The sequence below is a fragment of the Eptesicus fuscus genome, chromosome 7 (assembly GCF_027574615.1).
Source record: "Eptesicus fuscus isolate TK198812 chromosome 7, DD_ASM_mEF_20220401, whole genome shotgun sequence".
Lineage (NCBI taxonomy): Eukaryota > Metazoa > Chordata > Mammalia > Chiroptera > Vespertilionidae > Eptesicus > Eptesicus fuscus.
Window position 1 is genome coordinate 100,422,686 of NC_072479.1, and position 22,205 is coordinate 100,444,890.

The window sequence follows — 22,205 nt, forward strand, 5'->3', positions numbered from 1 at the left end:
TTTTCCCATGGGGTGTGGGCAGCCTCTCACTGGTATAGTTTCTTCCTCTCTTAGAGCCTGAATTTTATATGTACTTTTTTTTTTTTGCTTTTGAGTTGGATACTATATGTTTAAAATACTTAAGGATATATTATTCGGCGTATTTCATGTGGCTGGAGGAGGATGGGAAATTTCACCTTGTGTTTACCCTGCCATCTTGACTTATCTCTGTATTCCAAGTGCCCTGCTCAGTCAATAGTTGGTTGAGCATCTCTCTCCCTTCTTCTCCTTCCTGGTCCTCTCCTCTGTCTCTGCCCAGCTCTGCCCTTACCGCCCAAGGAGTCCCTAAGGATCTGGTTCAGAGCCCTGGGCCCTGGCCGGCCTGGGAGAGGAGAGGGACGGCTCTTCGGTCCGGGCTGCAGGGCTGGGCCCAGAGCACACTTCCTCCCGGGCACTCTGCTCTGCCCTGACTCTATTTGGGGCAGCAGGTCCCTTGGGGTGCCTGGGTGGAGCAGAGACGAGGTTCAGACGAAGGCCTTGAGGCTGCCAGCTGCTCTCCATTCTTGGAGCCAGACGGTCCTCGGGATCCCGAGGGTGGCGCCTGTTCTCGGTCCCTTTGTCTGGGGAATGACAAAGGGCTTGCAGTGGGAGACCCTGGCTCCAGACTCCACCCCGCTGGCTTTGACCCCGAACACCCCTGCCCCAGTCCTGGGGGTCCGAAGGCAGCATGAGTCAGGAGGGCCCCTTCTGTGACCCACGGGCGCCCAGGCAGGTCTGCATCCTCGCCCGCGTCCTCTCTGCGGTCCTGCTGTGCAGCTGCCGTGCAGGCGTGCGTGTGAGCGGGTGTGACAGGCTGGGGCTGCTGGTGTGGCCGGGGACGTCTCGGCGAGCTCCCTTCAGAATGTCGGTGGAGCGCATGCCCTGTGCGGACACTGGGCGAGCCGGCGGGCAGTCATTAAACATAGAAATGTGCAGACAAATGTGAAACGACAACCCTTCCAGCTGCTCTGAAGTGGAAGGACCGGGATCCGGGAGAGAACGTCGCAGGGAGGGCCTTCATTCAGGGTGAGGGGCAGGGAAGGCCTCGCTAAAGAGGTGACTTCCAAATCGAGCCTTAAAGGAGCAGGGAAGGGCGTTCCAGCAGCGGAACAGCATGCACGATGGCCCTGAGGGGCAGACATCTTGGAGCCTTCTAGAAAGGGAATGGAGGCCAGTGTGGGAAGGAGACGGCCTGGGGAGGGGCCAGGGAAGCCAGCGGGACCTTCAGAGTTGCAGAGGCAGCGGGGCTGGGAGTTTGGACTCCTAGTGCAGGGCGAGCAGCTGAAGGGTCTCAGCAGGGGAGGTGTGATCGGGTGTGCGTCAGGGGCTCGCTCTGGGTGGCAGCCCTGCAGAGGATGGGCTGTGCCAGTCCTGCGTAGGCCCAAGGATCTAGGGATGAGGGGAAGGGGAAGACAGAAACATAAACCAACCTCCACAGTCTAGTATGACAGAGGGGCCTGTGAGCACTAACTCTGTCGGGAAAACCAGGAGGGCTTCCTGAAGGAGGTGGCATTTGAGCTGGGCTTGAGGGATGGCAGGCATGGTAGAGGTCAGCACTCCAGGCCTAGGGAATCACTTGGGTGCATGGATTTGGTTTGAGGAGCCCGAGGAGGAGGAGTGACTCCCCAAGGTCACCAGGGCCCTTGGTGGCTAAGCCAGCACTGAGACCCTGTCTCTGATGAAGCGGGGCTCTCTGATGCCCACCTGGGGCCTGGCAGCCAGAACTGGCCTCGAGGGAGTTCCCAAAGGCCCCAAATCAGGGGTCTCCTGGAAACCTGGGGGTGTGCATTTCCCCAAATCAGCGCAGCTGGGAGGGGGAAAGAGGAAGCATGGGCCACTGGCCAGACCCAGAGCCTGAAGGAGGGGCCTGCGCTAGAGCCGAGAGAAGCGGGGGTGGGGCCTCCCCAAAGGCGGCTCCCTGGGACTCCTGGGACCACAGCCCAGATGCAGGGTGTCTGGAGGGAAGTGAGAGGCCAACTCAGTCTGGGCCTGGCTGGGTGCGACCCTCTGTCTCCCACTCGCCTGGACCACTGACGGCCATGGCCGGGGCCCAGCAGCTGCGGGCTGAGAGGTGAGTGCAGGGCGCTGCCCTAGCTGGGCCTCCTCACTGTTCCCAGCAGGCCTGGGGACAGAGGTCGGCCTCCTGCAGCCCCTTAATAATATCAAAAGTGGAGAGGCGGAGTTGAGTCAGAACCTAAATACTCAGAAATGCAGAGTCTTGGAACTATTTTAAGGAAATGAGGCTGCGGTTTCACCTCCCTCAAGCGCAGATGAAGACGTGAGGCTCAGAGATGGGCAGTGACTTTCCCAGGGCCACACGGGAGTGGGTGGCAGAGTCCGGATGGGAACTCAGGTGATCTGTCTCCCAGGCTGGGCTCACTGCTCCGCACTGTGGTCAGGGATGGCTTTTCATCTTTGATTCAAACAGAATACGGAATCTGGCTTGTTCTCCCTCTTTAGCCAGGGCTTGGCTCAAGTGTCACCTCCTCCAAGAAGCCTTCCCTGACTGCCCCATCACTGTTCTTTGACCCCTTGCCCTGCTTTCTTTTTCTGTACAGTCTTCGTATTACTGCAATACTATTCTAACTCATTTGTTTTCTTTATCACTGGCTCCCCCTTTAGAAGCCAGTTTGATGAGGGTACAGTATTTGTCTCTTTTGATCACTGCTGTATCCCTAGAAAGTAGAACAGCGCTGGTACGAACTATGCTGAATGAATGAATGCGTGGATCTTTGAGTAGGAAAATGTTCTCAGGTGCCCCTGGTCCAATCCTGTCATTGTACAGATGGGAAAACGGAGGCTCCAGGAGGATAGAGAACTTCCTTGGGGCACAGGGAGCCAGTGGCAAGGCCTGGGCTTGGAGCACAGCCTCGCCAGCGCTTGGGTCCACCTGCAGCAGCATTTTCTGGATGTTTCCTCGGTAGCCAGCCTGTGATCCAAACTGTGGGGGCTCTGAGGACCCTGGACTTGGCTCTTGCCCTCCGGGACTGCAACAGCAGGTGACCTCAAAAAAAGAGCGTGCAAACTCCGAGGAGGTGACTCTGAGGGTCGCCGGAGATGCGTCAGGATGGCTGGGGCTGCAGTGGGCAGCAAGGGGCCGTGGTGGCACCGGGCCGGAAATGGAACCTGGGTGGGGTCTCCGGGTTTGGATGGCGGAAGGAAGGCTTGCCTGGGTGTGAGCTGAGGGAGGGGCAGGAGAAGCCAGTGTTGACAGCACGGACCAAGAACGGCCTTGGTGAGCCACGGAGCTGGTCTGGGCGCGGGGTGAGGTCATCCCCCCAGATCCAGCCCCCCTTCCCCACAAGTTCTCCTCGGAGACCGGGCCTGACACGGAACGCGAGCCTTCAGGAAACAGCTGCTGTGGGAGGCGGCGGTGCTTCCCATTCCTCAGGGCACGTGGGTGAGGGAGATGGCGCCCTGCCCCTGTTCAGCTGCCCGTGGCTCTCAGAGGGAGGGCCGCCTCCCCAGCCCTTCGGGGGCCCCGGAGCCAGGTCCTGGGCACTGGCTTCCCTGCCCCGGGGCCTTGTTTGAAAGTGGGACCCGCGTGCGTTCTGCTTGAGGGCAAGGCAGAGGGTCCAATGGGCGGGCGACAGAGTCCCCCCGCGGGACTCTCTAAGACCCGAGCTGTCCGAAGATGGAAAGGGCTAAGCAAGGGCAGTGAGTTTAGTTCCAACAAACATGTTCTGAGCACCTACTGTGTGCAGGAACCACAAAACTTAAACTAGCTGCCACCCAAGGGTCTTTCCAACCTTCGGCCTCGCCTGTCCAGGCTCCCGAGTGGACTTTGCATGCGTGTGTCTGAGCCCTGAGCATCCTGGGCCGAGAGGGCTCTGACTTGACTTCAGCTCTGAGGGGTCCTGGCTGAGGTCTCCAGGGGAATGGTTATTTTAGGGGGACATCCAGTTGGGGTTGCCGCACCCCCACCCGACCCTGGCAGCTTCCTGGCTCTGCTCAGCAGGCAGCCAGACCATCCCCACACCGCCCACCAGAGGACTTGCTCAAGCACAGATACAGATAGTGGCCCTTGTTGAGCACCTACTGTGTGCCCACTTGCAGTTCTGAGCGCTGGGGATGCAGAGTGGGCAAGGCCCCTGCTCTCATGGGGGTTCTCCAGTGGGGCCTCCTGACCCTCCTGTGATGTATGTGCACGTATGATCCCCGTTTTATAGAGGGGGGAGAAGCCAGAGCACAGAGAGGAGTCCTAGGGTACTGGGGGTTCAGGTCTCCCTCTCCCACCTGTGCCCTCCTGCCCTGGGTATGCACAGATGGGCTGATGCCCTCCCGTCATGACGTCTCCTTCACCCCACCACTGAGGTCAAGACTCATGGGCCCTCGGGAGTGGGCCCTGCCGGCCGCACTGGCTTCCTCTCATTGCTTTCTCCCGCCAGCTCTGTGCTCAGATGCACTCAGACGACCCCCCTCCCCCACTGCAGATCCTGGAACTTGCCAGGGCTCGGGCCTTTGACACTCAGTGTTTCCCCTGCCCGCCATCCTGTGGTCAGTTTCTCTTTTCTTTTCCTGCTGGTCAAGGAGGCTTCCGGGAAGAATTCCTCTTAGCCACCCTCAGGCCCACGGGCCCTCGTCCTTGCACAGCGCCCTGCTTTTCTCCTGATGGGTGTGCCCGCCCCCCCTCCTAGAAGTGTCTGTTGCCAAGCTCTCTGCCCCTCCGCACACAGACTCTCTGAGGGACGGAGTAACAGCCGGGCTCCCCCTGCAGCTCAAAACGCCCCGTGCTTTTCCTTTCTGGCATCTCTGCCCATCGGATTCTGCCATTTGTTAGTGAGGCCCAGGCAGGCAGAGGCCGGGTCCCCATGTGCTCAGAACCGTCCGAGCTGCGGTGGGTGCTTCCAGGGGTGCGCTCCTATTATCGCTTCAGATGGGGAGCCTGAGGCTGGGGAGGGCTGGGATTTATCTGCGTTCATCTTCAAACCAGGGGCAGCCCAGCCTCTTGGGCAAGCTTGTTAGCCCCTCTGTGCCTCAGTTTCCTTGTCTGCAGCAAGGGGACCCTGTCTTAGAAGAGCGCCTGGTGGGGGCTCAGGAAACAGTTAGCCGTGGTTACTCTTGCCCAACCTGCCCAGTTCTCTGCTCGCAGCCTCAGTTCCTTCCTGCCCCACCCCCAGCCGCTGCAGATGAAATGGCCATGAGACGCACAGCCTCAGGGGAGCGTGCGGAGGAGGAAGTTTCTCCAAGGGTGTCACCACAGGGCATGTGTGGAAAGTGAGTGGGGAGGTTGCCAGTGGCCACAAGTTACTCTGGGAGTGGTGGGGATTTCCTCTGCCCCCTCTACTTCCCCCCTGAGACACCCCCCACTCCGCCCCATGGCAGCCTCCTGCGTCCCCCGTCCTGAGGTGGCCTGAGATCCCAAACAGCCCAATCACATGGGAACCAGCAGCGCTGGGCCTGGGTGTGCAGACTTGGGAATCATTTCTCCTGAAGACCTGGTCAGTTCTGAGGCGTTGGAGGCGCAGCCCCTGCCCCAGGCTCCTCCCCTGTTTCCTAATTGCTACCATAGCAGAGTCACAATTGCTTCTAGTTTCCTCATCTGTCCGCACCTCGCACCTCGGCTGGCTGGCTGCTCTCCCTCCACCTGTTCCTCTCAGCCCCTCCCCCAGCTCACTGCTCTTCGCTAAGGGTCTTCACCACAGTCACCGAGGTCCTTACCTCTCCCTCTGCAGCCAAGATGCCCCCAACCCAGCTCCAGAGCCACACACCAGCTCTTGCTGGACCCTGACCTGAGTGCCCAAGAGGCCTCTCAAATGAGCATGCCCGAAACGGAGTCCATCAACTCTGCTCCCCTCCCACCATCCTGGTCAGAATATGGGTGACATGTGGGTGTCACTGTTGACGCTGCTGTTTCTTTCATCTCCACGTCCAAACAGTCCCCACGCCCTGCTGGTCATAACTCAGGAATGACGGGCAAACTGGCAGTATGACCTTTGGAAATGCATAAGGCTGCAGGGAACAGAGGAACTGATAGCAGCTGCAACAAACAGGGGTTTGCTTATTTATCCTATATAATAAAAACCCAATATGCTAAGTGTCTGGTCATCTGGTTAGCCATTCAACCAATCAAAGCGTAATATGCTAATGATATGCTAAGGCCGCTCAACTGCTTACTATGACATGCACTGACCACCAGGGGGCAGATGCTCCGACCAGCAGGTTAGCTTGCTGCTGGGGTCCAATGGATCGGGACTGAGCGAGATGGGCCGGACACACCCTGCAGCCCTCCCACGGTCCCTCCCCAGCTGGCCAATCTCCCACATCCCTCCCCGGCCCTGATTGTGCACCAGTGGGGTCTGTTGGCCTGGCCTGCACCCTCTCTCAATCTGGAACTCCTCGGGGGAGGTTAGAGAGCCGGTTTTGGCGTGACAGCGGAACGACCGGTCACTATGACACGCACTGACCACCAGGGGGCAGATGCTCAACACAAGAGCTGCCCTTGGTGGTCAATGCCCTCCCACAGGGGGAGCGCTGTTCAGCCAGAAGCTGGGCTCACAGCTGACAAGTGCAGTGGCAGTAGTGGGAGCCTCTCGTGCCCCAAAGCAACGCTAAGGATGTCCGACTGATGCCTTTGGCCCGCTCCCTGTTGGGCGGGGGGAGTGGGCCTAAGCCATCAGTCGGACATCCCCCGAGGGCTCCCAGACTGCTAGAGGGTGCAGGCCGGGCTGAGGGACGCCCCCCCCCCCCCCCAAGTGCACAAATTTCATGCACCGGGCCTCTAGTTTTTTAATAACAAGAAGTCCAGAGGTTCGCAGCTGGTTCTGTAGCTCAGTGACTCCAGGACAAGCATCTCAGAGACCCCGTTGGTATTCCACATGTTTTTGCCTCGTGGATGCAATGTAGCTGCTGCAGGTCCCGATGTCACACCTGCCTTCAATGCAGGCAGAAGGGAGAAAAGGAGGAGGCCATGCTGGCCTTGCCCATCTCTCTGGATCAGGAAAGCAAACACTCTCCAACAGGCCCCTGCTACAGATTCCCTCTTAGGTCTCATTGGCCAAAACTTGTCACATGGCTACTCCTAGCTGCAAGAGAGTCTGGGAGACAGGAATGGGATCTATATGTTTGGCTCAGCCCAATCATGATCTGTCAACTTGGAGCTGGGCACATTGCCACCTGAACAAAACTGGAACCTGACCAGCAGTGAGGAACAAAGGGTACAACAAATGAAACCATGTCTGTCTGCCAAGAGTGGTGTCTCCCGTTTCTGTCCTTTCCTCCTATCCCCGCTGTCACGTCACCTCCCAGTTGGAGCACCTCAGAGCCTCCCCGAGGTGCTCTGTCCCACAAGTCTCTGATCTCCTGTCTTCTCCACACAGCTGCCTGAGTTGGCCTCCTAAAGCCAGACCATACTGTTTTCACTCTCTTCCGAAGCCGGGCATGGCTCCCTATCGCCTATAGAACTCCCTCAGCTCGGCCCTGGAGACCCTCCTCGGTCTGGCCTCAGCTGCCTGCTCAGCTCTGATGACATTGGACTCCAGCCACAGTTGACCTGGGCCCAATCCTCAGGCCTCAGAACCTTAGCATATGCTGTTCCCTCTGCCTGCAAGGCCCTCCCCTCGTGTCCTACCTGGTGTATTCCAGGTCTTTCTAGACCTAGCTCAAATGTCACCTCCTCTGTGACATTTCCCCAACCTGGGCATAAGAGGCCATTCTCTCTCTGGGGCACGTGCTACTCTGCTCACCGCTGTGACCCGGGGCCGAGAACAGGGTCGGACGCGGGGAGGTGCTTGATGGGCTGGTCCTGGGTGGATCAGGCAGCCGCAAAGTGATTCGCTAGATTTTAGCTCTGCCGTTGATACATGTCTCATCTGCAGATGCCCTCACCCCGAGGTCTGGTCTGCGTGGTGGCTCTGCCAGGAAGGGTGTCGTGGGGCCTGGCCTAGGAGGGGGTGTCGTGGGGCCTGGCCTGGGAGGGGGTGTCATGGGGCTCAGCCGGGAACACCTGTTGAGCGAGGAGTGCGGACTCACCGGGCTTGCTCTGCCGCTGCCTCAGCCCAGAGGCCCCTGACAGATGGGCCGCTGACAGTCTCCTTGTCCTCCCTCAGCGACTTCGAGCAGCTTCCCGACGACGTGGCCGTCTCAGCCAACATCGCTGACATCGAGGAGAAGCGGGGCTTTACCAGCCACTTTGTAAGAGAGACCCCTGGACCCTCACCCTCTGACCTCTGACCCTTAACTCTCTCGTCTCTTACCTTCCACCCAGCAGTCCTGGGCAGGCGGTCTGCCCTCCAGGGGGCATGTGGCAGTCGATACCCTCAGGCATTTTTGTTGTTACCACGTGGGGTGGGGTGGGGGGGCTACTGGCGCCCAGTGGGTGGAGGCCGGGATGCTGCCCAACACGCCGCCGTGCACAGGACGGCCCACGACCAAGAATCGTTTGACCCAAATGTCCTCCTGAGGTCGAGAAACCCTGCTCCAACCCTAGAAGCCCAGAGCCGCCCCCTCCCCTGCCCCTGGCCTCCGAGGTCCTACCCCCTGGCCTCTGTCCTAGGTCTTCGTCATCGAGGTGAAGACGAAGGGGGGATCCAAGTACCTCATCTACCGCCGCTACCGCCAGTTCCACGCCTTGCAGAGCAAGCTGGAGGAGCGGTACGGGCCCGAGAGCAAGACCAGCCCCCTCACCTGCAACCTGCCCGCCCTCCCAGGTAGGCGCCGGTCCCAGGCCTGCTGCGGGCAGAGCTGGCCCCTGGCCGAGGACAAAGCCATGTCCACCTGCCCCCTTCCAGCTCCGTGGACACGGCTCGGGGGTCCTGTGCTGGCCCACGTGGGAGCAGGCGCTGACCCACGCCCTCCCCGGCAGGCAGCTGCCCTCGGGCCCCAGCTGCAGAGCCCTTGACTCTATGCACTGAGGACCTTCAAGCTTCAGTCCCCCGCCAGTGGCCGTGCCCGGGTGCGGCACGCATGAGTCAGGCATCGTGTGTCTCCCTCGCTAAACACACAGGCCCATCTTGCAGCCCTCGCTCCGGCCCCTCCATGAGAACTACCTCCCGCCTGCGCAGTCCTGGTTCTCCCCAGTGCCCACGGCGCCCCCTCCCTCACTGCTCTGCTGAGAGGCTGTGGGCACGGCTCTGCTTCTGGACAGCCCCTCACCCCTCGCCCCCTGGCCTTCCTCCCCACCTCGAGCATAACTTGCACCTTGGACGGGCCCAAACCTCCGGCTTCTCAGCTCCTGCCCTGTTGAGCCCTGCAAGAGGAATCCCCACGCACACAGTCCTGGGGTACCCTCCACACCTGCAGGCCACACACGAGCATCTCTCCCCCAAAGACAGAGCCCTTCGGCCCTTTCCTTCCTCAAGCGCAAACCCACCCCTACTAGCTCTCTGTCTGCAAATGCCCCAGGTTCCTCCCCGCCAGCTCCGGGAGGGGCTGAGGCCAACCCCAGGGACTCCGGCTTCTCCTTCCTCCTTTGGGGTTAGAATTGCTTGCTCCTGCCTCTTCCCCTCTCTGGGCTGCAGAGGAAGGCGGGGTCCCTCCTGCTCTCGGAGGGTTTCCCTGGGGCAGCCTGTCCCCATGTTCCCTGTACCCTCACCTTCTTCACGTCTCGACTCCACCCAGCTCCCACACAGGCTCGGCCTCTTCCATCTCTGCACACACAGGAGCCCTGAGTGAGCGTTCCTGCAACAGCCTCCTCGATCCCAAGAGCCCTCCAGGGGCTCCTCTTCTTCCTTTCACAATAAGTCCTCGCCTCCGCCTCCCCTTCCCATCGCCCACCCGCTCTCAGCCCGCGCCTTGGCCTCAGCGCTTCCTGCTCCACTGAGCTCCCCTCGGATGGTGGGGACGGTGGCCTGCGGCCTGTTCACTCTGACGCCGGTGGACACAGACGCCTCTCAGGCCTCGTCGTTAGGGACTTGCCTACTCTTCCAGGAAGCTCTCTCCAAACTTCCGTGGCCCCGCGTCTTCCAGTTCCCTTCCTACCTCCCCGCTGCTCCTCCAAGGTCTCCTTTAGACCCAGGGCTCCCTTCTGGGCCGGGGCCCCCGGGGAGGCGGCCCTACGGCCCTGCCTGCGTCTGTGTCCCTCTCCCCCCAAACACTCGGCCTTGCCTTTGAAGAAGGATTCATTCATCCGCTCAGCAAGTATGTGTTGATTTGGGCAACATTCTAGACGGGTGGTCCTTGACCTTGGCGGCACTGGAAGTCACTTGAGATTTAAAATATTCTGTCTGCCCTAACCGGTTTGGCTCAGTGGATAGAGTGTCGGCCTGCAGACACAAGGGTCCCAGGTTCGATTCCGGTCAAGGGCATGTACCTTGGTTGCGGGCACATCCCCAGTAGGAGGTGTGCAGGAGGCATCTGATCGATGTTTCTCTCTCATCGATGTTTCTAACTCTCTATCCCTCTCCCTTCCTCTCTGTAAAAAAATCAATAAAATATATTTTAAAAATATCCTAATGCCCAGGCCCCTGCCCCGGGGATTCTGACTCAATGGCTCTGGGGTGAGTCCAGCACAATGAGGTTTCTGTCGGGTGGCTTGGATGTGCAGCAGGGATGAGGGCCACTCTCCTAGGTGATGGGGACACAGCCGTGAGCGTGTGTGTATGTGTGTGTGTGTGGAGGGGGGGCGGGCAGCTAGGTGACACATGAACAATTAACACAAGCAAAGCACCAGCTGGTGATACTGCGACTCGGAGAATGCGAGTTGGACGGTGGGGTGGCACAGAGCGGCTGCTTCAGCGCCTGGAAAGAACCTCGACCGGTGGGGCGGAGCCCAGAGACCAGGTTCGTGGCTGGGCCCCAGGACAGCCCTGTGTCTCTCCTCAGCCAAAGTCTACATGGGTGTGAAGCAGGAGATCGCCGAGATGCGGATACCTGCCCTCAACGCTTACATGAAGGTAACGGCGGCCACGCACCCGGCACTGGGAGGGAGGGGGGAGCCAGGCACCCTCTCTGAGCGCGGCTTTGGGAACTGGGGCTGGCTCTCTGGCTCTGATGAGCCACATCTTCAACCCTTAACGGCCTGGCCCTCTGGGCTCCAGGGGGTGGGGACGGCGCAGGAGCAATGGAGAAGGTACCAGGAGCCGCACTTCGAACGGACAAATACAGTGTCTGTTCTGATACCGAGGTGACGGGGCCGCTGCCCGCCTCCGAGGTGCTCACTGCCCAGGGGCATGTGGGCAGGTGGGTCATGAAATCACAAAGAGGCTTGGGGAGACAGAGGAAGGGGTATCTTAAAGGCAGAGGCCAGGCTGGTGTGGAAAGGCCTTTCATGGAACAGAGCTGGGCAGGAAAGGGACCATGTTCCTCGTGTGGTAGTGAGCACGCTGCCACTGGAGGCATACAAGCCATGCTGGATGGCAGCTGCGGGACACGGGAGAAGGAAGCGTCCTCACGGGCCAGAGGCATGCTCGCCCTCCTCCTCCACTCTCACGGCTGAAGAGCACTGAGCTAGGAGTCGCTTCAGTCTTTGCTCGGACGTTGACTGTCTCGGTGATTTGGGGTGAGTTGCCCATCCTCGCTGGGCATGGTTTTCCCGCTTAGGAAATGCGGCAGCGCCTCCAGTTCTCGGGTCTCATAGGAGTGGCGTTGGGATCCATTGGGCAAAGGACATGAAGGTGCTTTGGAAACTGAACCTGCTTCCCCCACGTGAGAGATCGTGACTCCCAGCGGAGTGAGGGGTGGGAGGGCTGTGGAGGTGGGAGGAGGGGGTAGATGGCCCACCTGCCCTCTCTGGTGGCTGCGGGAACCAGCAGGGGAGGCATCTCCCCTCCAGGGGGCGCTGTGGCAGCTGCTCCTGCCGGTGGCTGGAAGGCCCACCCTCCTGTCAGAGCTGGGAGAGGAGCGTGCTCTGAGGGAGGGAGAAGAGGCTGCAGAGCTGGGAGTCTGCATCCCACACCTGGTCTCAGCAGCCAGCAGCCTGGAGCATCCCATCCCTGCCTCGCTGTGTCCATTGTGACGCCTCAAAGCCCAGAGCTCCGTCAGCGCAGGAGTCTCTGCGAGGGGGACCCCATCCTGTGCTTGCACCCTTACGGAGGTGGGAAGCTCACCACCACTCCCCCCTGACCCGGGCGGCTCGTCCCATTGTTGGATAGCTCGTAGGAGAGCCTGGTTCCCTCCCCTCCCTGGTCTCCTGATGGAGAATATGGGTCATGTGATGATGACAATGGCCTAGAACCGTGGTCGGCAAAATGCGGCTCGCGAGCCACATGCGGCTCTTTGGCCCCTTGAGTGTGGCTCTTCCACAAGATACCACGTGCGGGCGCGCACGTACAGGGTGATTGAAACTTCGTGGCCCATGCGCAGAAGTCGGTTGTCGGCTCTCAAAAGAAATGTCAATCGTTGTACTGTTGATACTTGGCTCTGTTGACTAATGAGTTTGCCGACCACTGGCCTAGAACTATTGACTAGCAGTTGCGGGGAGCGGGCGGGGGGGCTCTTGGTATGCATTCGGCCGAAAGATGAGTGGGCTTATTTACTTCCCTCAGTGAGCTGTGCGTTAGATACCGTTACCCCATTTTAGAATGCGGGAGGCAGGCACAGAGAGGTAGCCACTCCCGCAGGGAGGCAGGAGGGACGGGATTTGAACTCCCCTCTCTGAGATTCTAGCCTCGGTGCTGAAAACAACAGCAGCACTGGCGAGCTCTCACTAGGACGGGTCCCTCACCTGGTGCCGGCGCGGGGGGGGGGGGTGGGGGGGTCTGTGGGGTGATCATTTTATTTGATCCTTACACAATCCCAGGAGGGAGCGACTGGAATCACCCCATTTTATTAATGAGCACATGGAGGCCCAGAGTCACCCCGCTGGTGGGCGGCAGAGCCGGGATTAGATCCCGGGTGCAGCCTGGCTCAGGGTCTGTGTGCTCAGGCCCAACTCGGGGCTGCCTCCCAGCCAACCCTCCTGTGGGACAGCTGTGTCCTTCCAGGCTCTGTGCTCCCAGTTCCTCAGGGATGGGGTTCCTGCCCGGCCCCCCTGCACCCCACCGCCGCCTCCATGAGATTCTCTGAGGAGGGCTGGGTTCTGGGCATCCGTGGGGGTTCAGCACCCAGAGCTAAGCACAGAGCTCCCGGGGCCTGTGCGTGTGCGGCTGAGGGGGACCCTGCCAGGTCCTGGGTCCGCACGCCTCAGGGTCTGCATCGGGGTGGTGCTCCCAGCCTCAGACGGAGTGAGAGTCCTGACCCACCGTTCCTAGTTCTGCCAACTGGGCCAGGCACTGTCCCTCTCCCGCCTCAGTTTCCCCAACTGTGATAGCGATAAAGTATAGGAAGTGTTTTTTAGGCCGTAATGTCACCAACTGTTATTTTGGATCATTTGGGGGATCCCCCCCCTCCATTATCTCATTTTGAGCTAAGGGATGGGCGTTGGTGGCAGATGGCCCTGAGTACCCCCGCCTGGGCACTCGGTGGGCTGTGTGGCCTCAGGCAGGCCCCCCCGCCTTTCTGGCCCTGACCCCCGGGTGACGGTAAGACGGCGTGAGGTCGCACGGTGGGGCACTCCGTGCAGAGCCTGGACAGGCTCCACCCAGTCATGTGACCTGGCACCACCTCCACTGTCCCGCCTGGAGGTCTTTTCCAAACGAGCTCTTCTTTGTGAAATATTACCTGAGCCCATTGAAAGGGTTAACATCTGCCTCTTTTCTGTTACCAGGCAGAGAAGAGGGGGTGCAGTGCGGGTGGGGGAGGGAGCCGAGGGGCCGGGGTGTGCACACCTTGCTGATGACCGCCCTCCCGTCTGGCCCAACCTCTTGCCCAAACACAGAGCCTCCTCAGCCTGCCCATCTGGGTGCTGATGGACGAGGACGTCCGCATCTTCTTCTATCAGTCGCCCTACGACTCCGAGCAGGTGCCCCAGGCGCTCCGCAGGCTCCGCCCACGCACCCGGAAGGTGTAAGTGACGCCAGACACTCCCAGGCCCAGAGCCCAGGCCACTTCCTCCTAACCCTGTGCTCTGCCCCCCTCTTTCCCCTGAGGCAGGGGAGAAACAGAGACCAGTTCTTCCCTGCAGAAAATCATCATTGAAAATCAGCCACTGAGACGGGCTGGGCTTCCCAAGGGGAGGCTGGTGCTGCTGAGGATTCCAGGGGAGGCACTTCTGAGCCCACCCCCCCCCCCCCACACACACACACACTCCAGCCAGTACCTGGGAGTGTCCTCAGTGCCCAGCTATCTCAGGCGCAGGCTGAATCCCAGCCCAGCCCTGGAGCAGGGCGTGTCCCCTCCCCACGCCCGCCCTGTCCTTGGTGAAGCATTGGAAGGATAACATGACCGTAGAGGTTGGGTGTGGGGAGTAGAAGAAAGACAAATGTGAGATGGCCGGCAAGTTAGGGCTCTAAGTGGCTGTGTTCCGACTCTCACCCCACAGCCTTTCTCAGCCTCTGCTTCCTGGTCTACAAAGGGGTCCAATCTCTCCTCCAGGGGCAGCAAGGAGGGAGGGGGGTGAGTGATGGCCACAGGAGCCATTGCACCTGCCTCTGGCACAGAAGCAGAGAGCTGGGCCCAGAGAACCCGGAGGGCTGACAGCCCCTCTTCTCTCTCCACAGCAAGAGCGACTCCCCACAAGGCGCCGGCTTAGACCGCTTGGCAGCTCCGAGAGCAGAGGTACCTGCGGGCCAGCCCTCCCAGTTACCTCTGGGCAGCTCCACCCCCAGCCAGGGAGCCCTCCTGCTGGGTGCTGGCTGTGTCTAGGGTGGGGCTGGGTACTGCCGGGAGGAAAGGCCCCAGCCTCCGCCGTGGTCACTGGTCACTGAGGCCCCCAGCTCAGCTGTGAGGAGGGGACATGATGAGCACGCAGAGGCCCAATAGAGAGTGTCCAGTCACTCCTTCAGCAAGCTTCCGGCCCCCGCTGGGCCAGCCCTGCTGGGGACTAACGCCTCAGAGATGACGAGGCCCTGTCCTCAAGGAGCACATGAGGACACACATAAACACGTGTGTTCAGTGCCTGCGGGTTACGGGGGCGCTGGAGCCCACACAGGCCTGGGGGCCAGGGAAGGTGCTGCATCCAGGGAGACTGGCTCCTTCCTTTCCGTGCTCACCACACCTCTGGAATCAGTTCTCATCCCTGCTGCTCTGATAACCAGTGGAGTGGCCTCAAACAAGTCACCCCTGCTCCCTGAGCCTCAGCTTCCTCGCCTGTTAAATGGGACACCAAAGCAAGCCCTTTAGTAGGGACACCGTGACTGTTTCCTTCCTCCCATCTTCCTCCCCTCTCCTCCCCAGGCCCTGTTTGACTTCACGGGGAACAGCAAGCTGGAGCTGAATTTCAAAGCTGGAGATGTGATCTTCCTTCTCAGTCGGATCAACAAAGACTGGCTGGAGGTGAGGATGGAGGTGAAGGTGGAGGTGAGAGTGGAGGTGAGAGTGGAGGTGAGGGTGGAGGTGAGAGTGGAGGTGAGGGTGGAGGTGAGAGTGGAGGTGAGAGTGCAGGTGAGGGTGGAGGTGAGGGTGGAGGTGAGGGGGTGAGAGTGGAGGTGTGGATGGAGGTGAGGTTAGAAGTGAGGATGGAGGGAAGGGTGGAGGTGAGGGTGGAGGTGAGAGTGGAGGTGTGGATGGAGGTGAGGTTAGAAGTGAGGATGGAGGTGAGGGTGGAGGTGAGAGTGGAAGTGAGGGTGGAGGTGAGGGGGTGAGAGTGGAGGTGTGGATGGAGGTGAGGTTAGAAGTGAGGATGGAGGTGAGGGGGTGAGAGTGGAGGTGTGGATGGAGGTGAGGTTAGAAGTGAGGATGGAGGGAAGGGTGGAGGTGAGGGTGGAGGTGAGAGTGGAGGTAAGGTTGCCTTGGGTCTAGTGAGAGGATCAGAGAATGAGGGGAGGTTAAGGAAGACCCCAGGGAAGATGCAGTTTGAGGATGGGTCTGGGCAGGTGGGAATATACTAGTAGCCCCTGGGGAGACAGATGATTGTGGAGCCTACACTTGCCTTTAGCTCTGCCTGCCCCCAAGAAATGGTTGCTTGAGGCCACTCCGTTATCCTACTGGGTTTAATGTCTTGGTCTGCCACGGGTTTCCCAGCCACGGCGGTGTTGACATTGGGCCGGTTAGTTCGGTGGTGTTGACATTGGGCCGGTTAGTTCGGCGGTGTTGACATTGGGCCGGTTAGTTCTTTGTTGCGGAGCTGGCCTGTGCATTGTAGGATCTTTAGCAACAAACATCCTTGGTTTCTATCCACTGGATGCCGGTCGCAAGGCTCCAGTTGCAACAACCAAATATGTCTCCAGACATTTGCCCCCGGTGGGCAACACCTCCCCTCCCCCCCATTGAGGCGCACTGGTCTGTAACCTGGGGTAACATGAAAAGACAGCAGTGGAGGCCTCGCGCTCTGGAGCCGGCCTGTCTGGTGTCACGTCCTCGCCCTGCTTTTAAGGGGCTGAGTGACCTTGGGAACTTGCTCAACGCTGTGGTTTCCCTTTCTGTGAACTGGAGCCAGGCTGGCAGTTTCTTCACGGGTTCCTGGAAGCGTCAACCAGGCGTCGCTCAGGGCTTGGTCCACAGAGAGCCCGCGTGTGCGGCGTCCGCCGGGGCCAGGGCTGCTGAGAGGGTTCACCACACTCCGGAGCCAGGGCCCGCCCTGTCACAGCTTTGTCCCCGCACGCAGCACACGCACGTGTGGCCCATGCAACGGCTCGCAGCGACTCGGTCGATGGAGGCGGGAGATCACCGGGTGGGAGGCGCTGGCCCAGCGGCAGCCTTTTATGTCAGGTCCTGTCCTTTTTTTCTCTTTTTTTTCCTGTTTCTTTAACATGTTTTTATTGATTTCAGAGAGAAGGGGAGAGAGATAGAAACATCAATGATGAGAGAGGATCATTGATTGGCTGCCTCTTGCACACTTCCTGCTGGGGATCAAGCCCGCAACCTGGGCATGTGCCTTGACCGGGAATCGAATCCTGACCTCCTGGTTCCTAGGTCGATGCTCAACCACTGAGCCACGCCAGCCGGGCGGGCCCTGTTATTCTTAAATAAGATTTCTTCCTCTCGGGGCTCCTGGGCGGTGATGTCTGAAGGCTGATGTGGGGCAGGCCCCGAGGGGAGCATTGAGGGCAGGGGAGGGGCCCCGGCTTTCCGGGCTGCAGAGGAACAGGAACCATCATCAGTCTTGGCGGTTTTGATTTTACCCCATCCTGGAATTCTGTGTTACATGTTCCTCAGCTCTGACGGCTGCCCGTGGGGTATCACTGGGCTGTGCTCCGGAAACAGGGAATGTTTGTGGCCTTCCTGTTTTCTGGAAAGTGTGCTGCCTAACTTCTGGCCTCGGGCTGAGGGGAGACTCGGGGAGAAGTGAGGAGATTACTTGGAGCTTCAGCTTAACCGTCTGTAAAACGGACATAGACAGTGTCTCCCACGGGGCTGTGAGGGCAAAGAGAACACGTGTGCAAAGCAGTGGCTGGGTCTTGGGGAAGCTGAGGCGGGAGCCTGGGCCGGAGAGGGAGGCTGCTGGCTGTTTCGTCTAAGGCAGGTGTTCGGTGGGATCTGTGGGATGAATGAATGAATGAATGAATGAATGAGTGGAGCCACCCCTCCTTCTCCCTCCCTGTTCTGTCTTCCACTTTAACACCCACTGTCACCGGACTCTCCAGGAAGTTCACTATTTACCTGCATTTGTCACTTTCTATTATAGTGGAAGCTCCGTGAGGGAAGGCAAGGACTTTCATCCATTCTGAGTGCCGGAGTCAGCCACGTGGCTGGTGCTCCAGGAATCTGTGAATGAATGAGTGCGTGAATGAATGAATGGATGGATGAAAGATGATAGCAGACTTTCAGATAAATTCAGATCTCGACCTATTCTGTAAGGAGACTCTTTTTAGAGGTATAGCTCGTGACCTTGCTCACTTCTCCTCCCTCTACATAAGGGAACCCAGACTCCGTCTGCCTTCCCTGGTCATGAGGAAGGACCTGGGGGCCCCGAGGCGTGGCCTGCTGCCTTCCTTCACGCAGACCAGGCGGCCTTGTTTTTTCCTCCTCAGGGCACTGTCCGGGGAGCCACGGGCATCTTCCCACGGTCCTTCGTGAAGATCCTCAAGGACTTCCCCGAGGAAGACGACCCCACCAACTGGCTGCGCTGCTACTACTATGAGGACACCATCAGCACCATCAAGTGGGTGGCCTGGGGGAGGGCCCTGTCCACACGCCTTGCCCGTCCCCCCTCCCACCGCCCTATCACATTCTGGATCCTGAGACCCAAATCAGATACTATGTGGCCCCCAACCCCATGCACACACATAAAGCCCGCAGTGGCCCTGACTGTCCTCCAGATGAGCCATCAGGCCGTAACATGATGTCAGGGTCCATCGTGGCCTGGCCAGCCTCATCCCCAGGTCCCCGTTCAGGCCCAAGGCCTCTCACCGATGCCTGTTGTCCCCTCAGGGACATCGCGGTGGAGGAAGACCTCAGTAGCACTCCGCTCTTCAAGGACCTGCTGAAGCTCATGAGGTGAGGGTCGGGGAGAGGGCGGGGCGGAGGGAGGGGTCACAAACCCTGGAGGAGAGATCAGAAGGGGAAACAATGCATCCGGTGCTGTCTGCACCTATTTTGCCTTCTTGTTTTACGCGCAGCCCAGCCCTGCAGGTTGGGCATCAGCTCCCCGTGTTAGAGACGAGTGCGGGGCTGCAGAAAGGTGAAGGGGCTTGGATGAGGTCACACAGTTTGTGAGTGTGGATTGGCAGCTGGAGCTAAAGTCTCTTTAGGTAAACACCTTGAACTTGGATCCTGCACTATCTCCCCAAGATCCAGGTCCGTTAGGACAGTTACTTTGCAGAATGGAAACTGCATTGCTACCTTCCTGACTATAAACGTAATACCTGTGCATTCTTTTTAAAAAACGTCAAAAATCACAGAAAGGTATAAACTGGTGACATCACCTCATATTTTCACTCCTCTCATTATTGGATGTGCACTCAGATTTCTTCAGTACACACCCCACCCCACCCCACCCCACCCCACGTGAATAATTGGCTACACCGTATCATTCTATGGATGCACCTTAATTACTGGGGCCATCCCCTTCTTTTAAGGCCTCTTAAGTTACCCTCCACCTTTTCACTACCAGACATCACGCTGTGATCCCACCTTTGGTGACTTGCCCGATTATTTCCTTAGGATGATTTTCTAGGGGTGGAATTTGGGGATCAAGGTGTTTGCAAGTCAATTAGGCTTTTGACCCAACGTGTCACATTACCCATAGAAGGTCAGGTCGCTTTTCACTTGGGCCAGTCCGTAAGAGCGCCCACCCACCTGTACCCCACATCAGATGGTCCCAGTCCTCAACAGCTTCACACAGGTGCCTCTTGGGGCTTTATTCTGCTCTACTATGTACCTGCCAACCCCACTCCTCTTCCGCACGACAGATCTTGGGTGTTGAACACATTTATACCCAAGACACTTCAGGCTGTGCCACTAATTTAATGTGGAAGTCTCCTCCCTTCCCCGTGGGCCTCAGTGTCTCTATCTGTACAGTGGGAGGTTGGACCACTCAGGTGATAAGGCCCGTGTCAAGCTCTGACTTCCTCTCATTTTTAGGACCAGGCCCTAAAATTCCCTCGGCTTCACGCTCAGCCCCCAGGCTTAGGCCTAAGGCTGCTGGCCCTTTCACTCACCCTAATCTTTCCCACCCAGGCAGGAGTTCCAGAGGGAGGACATCAGCTTAAATTACCGGGACGCCGACGGGGACCTGGTTCGGCTGCTCTCCGATGAGGACGTGAGGCTCATGGTGAAGCAGGCCCAAGCGCTCCCCTCCCAGAAGCGCCTCTTCCCCTGGAAGCTGCACATCACCCAGGAGGGCGACTACAAGGTCTACAACACAGCCCCCTGAGCTGCGATGTCCCTGGGCACTGAGGGGGCTCCTGACAAAACTCCCCTTTAAGAAAAATTAAACAGACCTTGCCACGTCTGTTCGCACAAATCCAGTTGTTTGGCTTCTAACGTGTTGCTTGACCAGATTCATGGACAGCTCCAACTGCTGCGGAACAGCGAGACCCTAGATAAGACACACTCTTCAAAGAGCCTTGCAAGAAGGGGTGGGGCTCTCCAATGACCTCCCTCTCTTCCCCCCTGCCCACCCCAAATCAGAGCTGGGGCCAGAATCCACTCGGCCCCCATTTTGTGATTGTCCTCAAATGCACAGGCAATGCCGCTGGTAGAATAACTGAGTCCTGGGGAGGCCCATGAGGTGGGGAGGCTGGACCAGGGCCTCTTGTGGGAGGTCCAGGCCTTGGGGATGAGGGATGAGGTGATCCTGAGAGAGTGGCATCACCGAGTCCAAGCAGAAGCAGAAAAGAGTCCCTCCTGGAGAAAAGTGCCCCCAGTTTGGGATGACAGGAGTCACTCAAATTGAGATGAAGCAAAAGACTCACTGTCAAAGATCAACAAATCTCTATGAATGAAAATAGGCAGTAAGGACTCAAGGGTCCTGGGTTCGATTCCGGTCAAGGGCACATGCCCGGGTTGCGGGCTCTATCCCCAGTGGGGGACATGCAGGAGGCAGCCGACCAATGATTCTCTCTCATCATTGATGTTTCTATCTCTCTCTCCCTCTCCCTTCCTCTCTCTATATAAAATAGGTAGTGACAAAAAACAATAGCTTTAGGGCCCCAGGGATTATGGATTATGGATTATGGATTATGGAACTACATGACTAAAATGTTTAAAGAAATAAAGAATAAAATCATAACAATGAATAAGCTAAAGAGAATGACCAGGCACATTTATGAAAGAAAGATAGAATATGTATACGTATATATATGTATATGTGTATATATACACTGAGTGGCCAGATTATTATGCGTTCAGTGATCATAATAATCTGGCCACTCAGTGTATGTCAATAATTTTGATACTGTAAACACATGTGGACTCAATGCACCAAATAAAAGATTGTCAGAACGAATTTAAAAAACACAAGACCATGTGAGTGTCATACGCATGAGAGACACATAAACTCTAAAGACATGGAAACACTGAAAGTAAAGGCATAGAAAAAGGTATTTCTGCCAACTACTAAGAAAAGACAACTTGGAGTGTGTGTGTGTGTGGGGGGGGGGGGGCTATGAGACTCACAGTCTATTTTTGTGTAAACTTGGCACCAAAACTCATTTAGAGGCAGTTCTTGACCCTGAGCTGAATAGTTATGCTTGCCAGCCACACTAGCCACTGTGGTTCTTTTTGTTGTTGCTGCTTTGGGAGAATAATTTTTTACTCTATGTATAACTGAAATAAGACAATGTCAACATCGGAGATGAAAAAGATGTTGCTGATAATGAGGCTGCTGAAAATTGCATGTGGGTTTGCTATGATACTATCTGATGAAAACGTTGACATGACCCATCAGCTGTGGGAATAATCCTGCTCTGCAGATGGCTGATGAGACCCACCAATCGGTTCCACCCCGTTGACTGTTTTTGGTGTGCCAGGTGCTGCAGGTACACACAGGATAGAGGTGGAACTACCTGGAACAAGCCAACATTGGCCATCTTTGAAGGGTGCTTGCAATTTACTGTCCATGGTTTGCAAACAAGACAGCCTGAGTAACCAGAGAAATGCGTTCTGACCAGTTAATAGCCATTTTGTATCACTGGTGCAGACTCATTGCAGGCATTCCACACTGAAAAAAAACAACCAGTTATAAGACGTTATCATTCCTGGAAAATTGCTATGTAAACCTCCTTCCTGAACTTCATGTGAAAAGCAGGATTTCAGCTTCTATTTCTCCCCAGTGGGATGTGTGTATTATAGCCTGAGTACACATAACTGTCGAGCAAGGATAACTACTTTCTTCAGACTGTGTGCTTGCTACAATCACAGGGCATAGGATTCCATGACTCCCAAAAGAGTTCAGTCTTAAGAATGTCATTTCCACAGTTGTCCATGTTTGGAATGATGCTAACTAATCAACCTGCTCAAGGGGCTGGCACAGACTCTGTCTACAATGATGTTTGAAAAATGAACCTGCCCATATGGGCTTTGGAGATTTTTTTTGGCAACTAATGAAGAGATGATGATATCAAACTTTATTCTTGCACAAAATGTTTATCAGCCAAAAGGGTAAATAAGTTAGAGGAGCTGATATCAGAAAAACGTTGAACTCTGTGATCCATCGATCATTCATTCTTTGCGTGATGGGGAAGTTGTTGAAGCCGTGTGAGTAAGTGCAGATAAGAGCTGACTGGCAATCCTGATAACAGTGGTGTCATGAACACAGATGAAAATATTCTCATTGATAATAGGGTGACTATTTGTGATCAGTTAACTAATGGCCTTGAACAATTTCCAAT

General features: G+C 57.4%; 1 protein-coding gene across 1 annotated transcript; it reads left to right on the forward strand.

Moving 5' to 3' along the window:
* The first annotated feature begins 1,940 nt into the window (after positions 1-1,940).
* On the forward strand, positions 1,941-20,834 carry NCF4 (neutrophil cytosolic factor 4). Its single transcript, XM_008144675.3, has 10 exons — positions 1,941-2,089; positions 8,067-8,151; positions 8,513-8,666; positions 10,780-10,850; positions 13,712-13,839; positions 14,493-14,550; positions 15,169-15,267; positions 17,904-18,034; positions 18,304-18,369; positions 19,552-20,834. Exons 1-10 carry the CDS (start codon positions 2,058-2,060, stop codon positions 19,745-19,747), a joined length of 1,020 nt encoding a protein of 339 aa, XP_008142897.1. The 5' UTR covers positions 1,941-2,057; the 3' UTR covers positions 19,748-20,834.
* The last annotated feature ends 1,371 nt before the right edge of the window (positions 20,835-22,205 follow it).